This window comes from Lygodium microphyllum, chromosome 11, assembly GCF_053477565.2.
Source record: "Lygodium microphyllum isolate KBCC chromosome 11, Lygodium_microphyllum_v1.1.10, whole genome shotgun sequence".
In the NCBI taxonomy this organism is placed as follows: domain Eukaryota; kingdom Viridiplantae; phylum Streptophyta; class Polypodiopsida; order Schizaeales; family Lygodiaceae; genus Lygodium; species Lygodium microphyllum.
In genome coordinates this window covers 18,794,465-18,803,923 of record NC_141145.1, presented here as the reverse complement: position 1 = coordinate 18,803,923, position 9,459 = coordinate 18,794,465, and the positions used below count along the sequence as shown (strand labels likewise).

The following is a 9,459-nucleotide window of genomic DNA, read 5'->3' as shown; positions in this document are numbered from 1 at the left end:
TCGAGTCCAGGATTTATGAAAAGAAGAAGGAACAAAGCGATTTTGATTGAATCTTCGAAAGTTAGAATTGAATTTCTTTGTACCGAAGTTACCGTTAGTTGGAAATTGTTGCAGTCGCTTTTCTCGTCCATGAATTTTGTCTTCAGCATCATGGGCCAAAGAAATCGCATCTTCCAAAGTGTTTGGCTTGAACATGTTCACTTCCGCATAGAAGTGACCGAGCAAACCGGGCATATACTTGCGCTTGTGGATCGCCTCAAGAACATCTTCAAGCATTCGAAGTTGTAGTAAGGCACCCGAGAAACGCTCAGTGTATTGCGGAATGGGTTCATGATCTCTTTGTTGCAGAAGATCCCACTGTTTAATTGCTTTTTCGTGGAATTGAGGTAGAAGAAAATTCAGCAAAAATTTCTTTTGAAAGGCCTCCCAAGTAGTAGGGCAATCAATACTCTTGTAGACAACAATCCACCATAACAATGCTTTGTCTACTAGATAGTTAGTGATATATTTGAGTTTATCTTTCTCAACATACTGCTCTTCATGGAAATAATCATCAAACTGACTCATAAAAGTGAGAACAGTTTTTCCGTCACGTTGCCCATTAAAAGTACAGAATTTGAAATTTCTCTTACTTATCTTGGCTTCTTTCCTAAGAGACTGTGCTTTGAGTGTCGCATCGATCATACATCGAATAACATCTTCGGGTTACGCTTCATCTTGATCAACACTGGATCGTTGAAGTATAGCTGGTTGTGCTTGCAAATTTTGATATACTCTTTGCTCCTCTTGAAGTTGCATCATAATTAGGTCCAAATTTTGCTCCATGGTTGGGTTCGGTAAATCACCTTCAGCCATAAAATCTTCCATGTTTTGATCGGACATCCTACAAAATCTCAATAAACCTCACACACTCGAAATCTTGTTAGAGGGATGAGCATAACTCAAGTTTGGGTTTACAAGGCTTTTAAAAAAAAATTTAAATATGGCTTTTTGTGATCTTGCTTCTTTTTGGGTATGGCAATTGATAATGGACTTCTTCCAAGTGGAAAATAGACTGCATGAGACAATTTTTTTACTGAAATTTGACTCTGTCAAGACGCAGATGTGAATAGAGGCTGCTGAAGTTTTTGAGAGTGGTTCGGGAAGAGTTTGATGTGAATGCCTGCTAAGAAGGAGATTTAAGAGTAAAGTCTTTAAGCGTTAATAAAGCTTAACTTTAAGCTTTTAAAGAAAATCTTTAACTAATCGTTTGGCAGTGTGCAAGACAAGAGGATGTTGACGTCAGATTCGGCATCGTTTAGAACATACTCCCGTTGTTGACGATTGAATTTGGGGCTTAAACTTTTCTCTTAAGATTTATTAAGCTTTGTAATCTCAAACTTAATGAAAATTGCTTATCTGCTTCTCTAAGAAAAAAAAATCTTTATGAAGGAGCTTCCCGGGAGGTTCTCTGCCTCCAGAGAGTGGTCCTTCGCAATTTGACAGCAAAGTAGGGGGTTCTTCACCGCTAGGAATACACTGGTATTGACAGTTCGTTCCAGGAGCTTCGCCTTCACGCGAGATGGTAAGCGATTGGAAGCCCTTGATCTCGGCTTCGCTCTGATACCATGGTGTACAAATCGGATGCTATATGCGTGCATAGTGAATGCTGGAATGTCCCAAAGGACAAAGAACTCTCCTAAAACTCATAAAGTAAGAAGAAGGTTTTGCATGACATAAGGCAAAAAGACAAATTGGGTATAATCTCTCCCCATGCCTTGTGTGAGCACTCCACAAGGCATGTATTTATAAATTTATTAAGCTCCAAGCTAAAAAATAGCCTAATTTACAATTAGCATGCTTGGCTTTTGTGTTTGCTTTTTTTCAAATAAAGAATAAAGTGATTGGGCAACCCCAAAATCGGGCTGTGCCCAAATACCATGTCCAATAATGAAATATTTGAACTGAGCGCCTATGCGCATACAAAATAATAAATGTTTGTCAAGCGCTCCTAAATAAATATTAGCACCACGCCTTTAATATTAAGGCGTTCACCTATAAAAAATGATCATTTTTCTAGGTAATCTGAATGTAGGCCATCGCCTAGTGCTTCCCAACACCACCACTGCCTACTCTACACATCAACTGAAGCATTCACAATTGTTAGAAAATAACAAAATTAAACCAACAAAAGTGAATGAATACCTAGCAATCTTCAGCTAAACAAAATAAATAAATAGGTTGGAACTCTGTCCTAACCTTAATTTAATACGAGTGCACTCTAAACTCATAAACTTCAATTAATTTAAATATGTATTTTGCGAAATCACCCACATGCACATTAAATTAATTTGACACCGAAAAGGACAGGCGTGCCCATTAACTTCTTGCACAATGAATCCACCTTGTGTATGAGCCCTGGCAAATAAACATAGTTTTACGGAATCCACCGTAAAACCTCACGGAATCCATCGTGGAATATTCCTCCTAGCATCAATCATAAGCATCGGCATCAGGACATTCTGCTCACCAATGCTCTTCCTGCATGCCGAAAATGCATTACATTTGAGAGAAGCGGGAAACACCACCCTTACCACGTCCACCATGTCCTCATCCTCCACAACCCATGTCAAGAGATAGATAGCCTTATTGAGTATAGGATATTGCTGGTGCCAACACTATCAATGGTCCTACAGGATTCGAGTTGGCAAGTAGGTTTCCTCTAGAGCCTTGGCATCCCCTTTGGCACACTATCGGATTGCATGAATTATACCGATGGACCTTCTTAGTGTGGGTAAAAGTTTTGTAAATCCCACACCAACAATGATTCAAGCCACAATCAACCACCAAGTGGCTTGGATTATTACATTTGGTACATGTAAGGTTTTGATTGCAGATTTGTGAGTGCCCTCTAAGGATTTGTAGCCCTTATCCTTCTCTTAGGACCTCTTGGACTTCTTCCCTTCCTCCTCCTTAGGGTCCTCCTCATCCCTACTATTGTCCCTCTCGGAGTCTGAATCCAAATCCAAGTCGCTATCATCCAAACTATGACCTTTGTCAATGGACTTGCTTGACTTCTTCCCCTTCTTATGTTTTGAAAGCATCAATTCTACATGCAATGTTTAGTGAATAAAATGGCTCAGATTATGTGATGCCAAACCTTCCATGGGTGGCCAAAACTATATAAATGTTCCACTGGAGCCCTTGAACATGTATGGAATGAAGCATTTCTCCCACGGCATATTAGCCACAATGGTAATTTTGCCCAATAGCACCCAAAATCATGTAGTATAGTTTTGAACATTGGAATCCCCTTACTTCAGATTCCACAACTGTCTAGCATTTCTCCCACTGGCATATTAGCCACAATGGTAATTCTGCCCAATTGCACCCAAAATCAGGTAGTATAGTTTTGAACATTGGAATCCCCTTACTTCAGATTCCACAATTGTCTAGCTTTTGAGTATCAATCTTATCTTACTAGAACCGCTTTATGAATGCCGTCTTCACTACAACATAACCAGGCCACCCTTGCTTCTATGGAGCTCCTTCCACATACATGATTTGAGCACTGCTTCGTGATGGCCTAAATCGTTTTGATTTGAAAAGGTTAGCATGGTCTTTGGTCGGTTACACACAGCGATGTGGATAGCCATTTTGTGAAAAAAGGAGTGTCCGACGATGACATGTCATGTTTTTATAGGCCGCGATATTCATTGATGCTGGACACTTTTGGGTGGGGGATCTCCCCCATCCTGAAAATTGTCCATGCCCAACAAGCTATACGACAAATTATATACATTAAAAAAATGCAATGTGCCTGACAACAATTGAACCTCCACCAATAGGTGTGTGTCAAAGCCTTAATACCACTAGGCCATCTATGCAATTTTAGAGTGTAAAAGTAAGATAGGATAGATTGCAATATATTGCCCCAACCGTCCGGGGTAGTGTGTACCTGCCCTTACACTAGACTTGGACTCTCACCTCCGAAAGGTATCGTCATGATCTTAATCTAGACTTAGGAGAATGTTTAGGTAAGCCTATTATTACATTGCAAAACGGTTTTTTTCTTAAACGTGCAATTCTCATTAAAACGGCTACCAAGCAAAAAAAAAAAACAACATCAACGAAAGCAAAAATCTTGGATATTTAGAAGGATTCGAGTGGGCGGGGGGTGATGGTTGGTAGGCGTTTTGAGAGAGGGAGAGAAAAGAAGAGTGTGGGTGGGAGAGCGCCACGTGGGATGGTGGGGATCTAGGTCGTCCAGTAAGAGTGATAGCGAAGGGGAATCATGGTATGGATAGAGCGACGAGTCAGGTGCAGAAATCATTCTCTCTCTCTCTCTCTCACATATCAGGATTAGTCACCTGCTTATAAGCTAACAATCATCGCTCCACTGCAGCAGCATCTGATCCAGCCCAGCCTGCAGTCCTTTCTCTATTCAATATCAATCTTCCTTCTCGACCTATCCGTTAATCCTCCCTGGATTGTTAATCCTCGCATGGCGGCTACGCTTCTCCTTCTCGATTATCATCATCCTCATCAACACAATCATGCAGACCACCTTCTAATGTCGTCCTCCGACGGTTTCATTAAGCCCAATGTGGTACCTGCTTCGGCCCATCTAAATAGTCCGAGCATCCAGCTGCCATCTCCCAATCATTCTGACAATCTCCATATCAATCATCATGATCGGCATCTTAATCGCCACGTTAGACTGATCCAGCAGCATCCTCAGCATCACACTCTGCAGCTGAACTCCTCTCTCGCAACTGATCATTCTGACCATAACCAATTCGTTGGCGACTCCAAGGATGTGATCCAGCTTCGTGCTTTCGACCCCCACCAACCGCAGCAACCCACGTTGCAGCACGCAGAACAGCCACCCATGGCCAGGTATATTTACTTTTGGTGCCCTTAGTGATTGGATTAGTTACGAAGAAGTATTCCGTCATCCACGAGGTTAACAGACTAAGACGTGCAATTACGCTATCCTAGAAACATTATCTTGATCGTGAAAAGTTATTAGACTTGAGGAAGTGGCTAATTAAGGAGTAGAGTTTGTCGTGGAGAAGAGCTATTAGTAGAGTTTCTCGTGAAGGAATCACTAAGTAGTGCGATGAATGACTTAGAGGGGTATGGCTTTGTTCCACCAAGCAGTTGAATGAGTGCATTGACGCACTGAATTATCACTTATGCCGGGTAGTTTCAACTCCACCAGTATAGCATAGGGTGGGAGTCTCCCAAATATCCCTTTAGGACATCATGAGACGTTTTATAGTGGTTCAATGTTATCCTAACGTGTAATTAAAAAGGCTAGGATGTATCATTCTTTGTGCTTAGGTGCCACCTCATGGGCCCAATTAGGGTCTCTACAATTTCTATCACTCAATCATGTGTTTGTGTGTGTTAGTTTGGTATATGTAGAAATTAATGCTTAACTACAAGCTCCCACATTTTGGATGGATTGTTAGATATTGAGTCAAAAGTTTCATTAACTAGTCATCCACTATAGGTACATGGTAGCATCTAAGATGTGTATTTATGCGTGTCTTGGTGTGTGCATGATTGAGACACAGGTGCATTGCGTTGGATGAAGCGCTAACCGGATTGGAAGACACAACCCAAGCACCAAGCTCCATAGCAATAAATCATGCTCCTGAATCAAATGATCAAGGTTTGAAAGAACAAATGGATAGCAAGTTTGAGGGAGCTCATGCTCCTCTTTTTACCGGTATGTTCTAACACTTGAATGGGACAAGATGAACTAAGGAATGTGTGTGTATGTGAGTGTCTTCATATATTTGAGGTCAATTGTGATTCATCTATGTTTTATGTGTTTCTACAAGAGTAATAATCACATTAATGTAAGGCTACTTTTGTCATGTGACACTGTTAGTTAGGAGACATATGGTTCCATAATTTTGTATTGCATCTTTGCTTGAAGTAAACACTTTCAACTAATACACGTGACTGGGGAAAACTTGTAACCATTTTATTCATCTTCTTTAGATATTAATCTCTCTCTAAAATTTCTCAATTATTGGAAATTTCTACTAGACAAAGGCCAAGAAGTTGAGTTAAGAGGTCGAAGGGCATCATCTTCGACTAATCCCTTAAAGGTCTCTAGATCAAGAAAATCCTCTCGTGTGCAGGCCACTATGAGGAGAAGTGGAATATTAGTTATGAAGAATATGGCCTCCACAAGCTCGCAATTTCAAACAACCAGTGGTAAGTTGCTTTAACTTGTTTGGATAGTATAAGTTTTTCGAGATTTACATATAGCATCTTTTAGATTGAATGGTTGGCTTTGCTTATTTAAGATAGTTATGTCCATGAGGAAGTCCTTCCAGAGGCCACATGTACCTAATGTGTAGCAACATAAGAAAACCCCTATCAATGTCACCCCAACGAATGAAGTGTGAGCTTATGGTTATGAACTCTGTTACCTTTGAAGTGTATTATATCCATATCCATGGTTCCTTGAAGGAAGTAGACTGCAACATTGGTTATGAAATCAAATAGTCCAACAAACTTTAAAGAGACCATATACCCACCTAGAGTTTTTCGTAACTCAACTAATTATGTCCATGTATTTTCTCTCATAGTCGCGAGGGACTTATACACGGCATTTGCTTTGATCCTAGTGTTTGGCATCACTACTTTAGCTCAAAAAACAAGCCTACTTGCAAACTCTCCAAGGGTGAGAATTTTCATAATCACTATGTTGTCGTCTTATCTTCTAACTTTATTCCTCAATCTTATAGCATCTTGATCTCCTTGTGCAGACTTTATGTCCAAGATGTAATGGTTTTGGTGTTGAACCATGTCATATTTGTCGCGGAAATGGATTTGTTTCATGGGAGGGAAAGTTCAAGCGATTTGATCCATGCCCCTTATGTTTTGGATCATGTACAAAAAAGGTGACTCTTTTATCTTCAAACAATTATGCATGATGCATAGCTACACAACCTCCCTTACTGATCTATAAAATGCTAGTTCTTCATAAGAATGAGTAGTCTCAATATGTCCGTTTCATGAATCCATGCACAATATACTAGTACTGCAGAAAAATTAACACGAATAGTCATGCACATTAATACCTAACTAACTGCACTCAAATTGAAGAATGTTTGTCAACTTTTCTTGCATATGTTATTAAGGTATAGAGTGATACTTTTGTAACATGGTCACATATTATGTTATCAAGACATGAAATGCTATTTATGCTATGGTTGGTGATACAGTGTTCCACTTGCGGAGGGGGTCGTGTCAGGAAAGGTGTTCCTCCTTTCTTGCAGCAATTAGCAGAAGTCCGTGCAAGGAAGAGCAAACCTTGAAAGTATAATCATCACTCTATCTAGACTGCTGGTCCGCGACATGGTGGTAGCAGAATGAGCGTCCGAGCTACAGAAATAGAACTCAATTCTCGAATCCTGATGCAGGACAAGCAAAGCATCAAAATCAAATACCATTGAGTGAGTTTTGTAATGGAACGGACCTTGTGTATATACAGCAATTACCTCTCTGTCACAATGACTTCAAAGTAGGCTTTTGGATAGATGCTAATCTCCTCCTTAAGGGGGAGTACCGCATACCATGACCTTCAACATTCCCTTAACTAAGAAATGGTGTTCACATTTTGCCACAAAGTTCTTAGCTTCCAAGGATATTGTCCTCTTTGGACGATACTTGAATGGGTCTCTGGTCTTTGGCATGCGAAAGTCATTGAACAATGGAAACTTGATCTTCACATGGTCTTGCTAGACGCTCTCAACCCACAACAAGTTGCTTTTGACATGGTCAAGCCTATTGATTCGTCCTTACCAGCACAAGCATACACAGTCTATTAAACAACGTCCCAACTACCAGCTTTGTTTATTTCACCCCCTCCTTCCTTTTCCAGTGAGAGGATAACACACGATGTAATGCTGCTATTCTCTCACTCAAGAACTGAGAATCTGGTCCATTAAGTGGCACATCATAACAGTAGGTTAGACAAATACTCCATTCGTCTCTGTTTTGACTTCAACAATCGTATAGTACCAGTACTTCCACCAAACTTGGGGGCAAGTGTGTGATGGTTACCTTTTGTAGAAACTCAAAGATCTTGATGCTTGCACATCATATCACTGTCGTGAATGTTATTGATAACAAAGGTGGAATCACATGGCTCAAAGCACACCTGCAATTTCAGTTAATCTGTCTCTAGTTTATGAGAACTCGGCCTCAATTGTAAGATCAATTGCTTGCGCGCAAATAGCCTTGTCCAATGTGTATCAACATCGAGTTCACTTTACATACCACCATCTTCACCCCACCTGGTCCACATCTTGATTTGCAAACTCCTCCACTACTTTCATCTCCCAATGTTGCACTCATTCATTGAGCTACTTTGAACAACCCAAGTTATTTGTGTTAGAAGATAGGCATAGGAACCCACTATAAGCAAAGGAGTAGGAGGGCAGATGGGTGTGAATAGCCCTAGGGGCAGGGAAAACCCTAACCCTAGCTTGGCAGAGGCTATATAAATAGCCTATGGGTAAATATCAAGTGTGAGATAGAGTGTATCCAAGTTGTACCTTGAGCAACTTATTAAACAAAAATTTGTTCTTGTACTTTGAGCCTCTTTCTCCCTCTTGTGCACACATTCCAATGCTGCAACTCTGCTTTCTAACATGGTATCAGAGCTTCCTCTAATCCCCTCAGCTTCCTATACCCTCAACCTCACTAAGTGCACATGATTGTTCATCATCTTCATCTTTTACCTCTTGCCTCCATAGCCAAACCAAACCCACCTCTGATGGAGGACTTGGGGAGGACAAAGGAGGCCATATCAGCTCCTGCTTTCTTTTGGAGATCTCTTACCCACATCAGGGCGCAACTCCTCGTCAAGTCTACCCCCAACACTGTCCACGACTGAGCCCGGCATTGCGTGTTTTCGAAAACAAGCACAGTTTTCTATCAGCGCGGAATTCGTACTACTATGCACGCAGCAGGTAACGCGATCCCAGCAACCACCTTAGGGCTTTGATAGCCCCCCTAGTGGGCTATCCTCGACTACAAGGGTTCTTGGAAATTTGCTCTATAGAGAGAGAACTCTGACAAACCGTAAATGTATGTCCTATGGTATCCATAGCCAGTAAGCTCTAAGCTTGGCATTTTTCACTTTTTTCACTTTGAGCTTTATTGAACAGTGATTCTAATCACTAAAGCATCTTCTTTGAAGCGTATTTGAAATTTAAAAACTCTCGGACATGCTCAATGGACATCACTAAGTGTATTGGGAAGCTGACTTCCAACCTGCTTTCATTCAAGCATTTCACTAAGCTTGACATTAGTGTTTCTAAACACTAATCATTAATCATCTAATCATTTGCTTGCTGGGTATTTACTAAATCTAGTGAGTGTTATTTTGTCAACTTCCTCTTCTTATATTGTTGTAAGATTATGTGTACAATTATAAACACATAGATC

At 40.6% G+C, this 9,459-nt stretch overlaps 1 protein-coding gene across 4 annotated transcripts; it reads left to right on the top strand.

Moving 5' to 3' along the window:
• Positions 1-4,248: 4,248 nt before the first annotated feature.
• LOC148028593 (uncharacterized) lies at positions 4,249-7,634 on the top strand. Of its 4 annotated transcripts, none has more exons than XR_015692508.1 (6): positions 4,249-4,878; positions 5,562-5,716; positions 6,138-6,213; positions 6,630-6,685; positions 6,771-6,905; positions 7,230-7,634. XR_015692508.1 is itself a non-coding variant. In XM_087688855.1 (6 exons), the coding sequence occupies exons 1-6, from the start codon at positions 4,484-4,486 to the stop codon at positions 7,320-7,322; spliced, it is 1,005 nt and encodes a 334-aa protein (XP_087544981.1). In that variant the 5' UTR covers positions 4,259-4,483; the 3' UTR covers positions 7,323-7,634. The 4 variants fall into 4 exon arrangements, 2 of the variants coding, with proteins under 2 accessions (XP_087544981.1, XP_087544980.1); XR_015692507.1 differs by having other exon boundaries at positions 4,253-4,878; positions 6,591-6,685; XM_087688855.1 differs by having other exon boundaries at positions 4,259-4,878; positions 6,043-6,213.
• Positions 7,635-9,459: the final 1,825 nt, after the last annotated feature.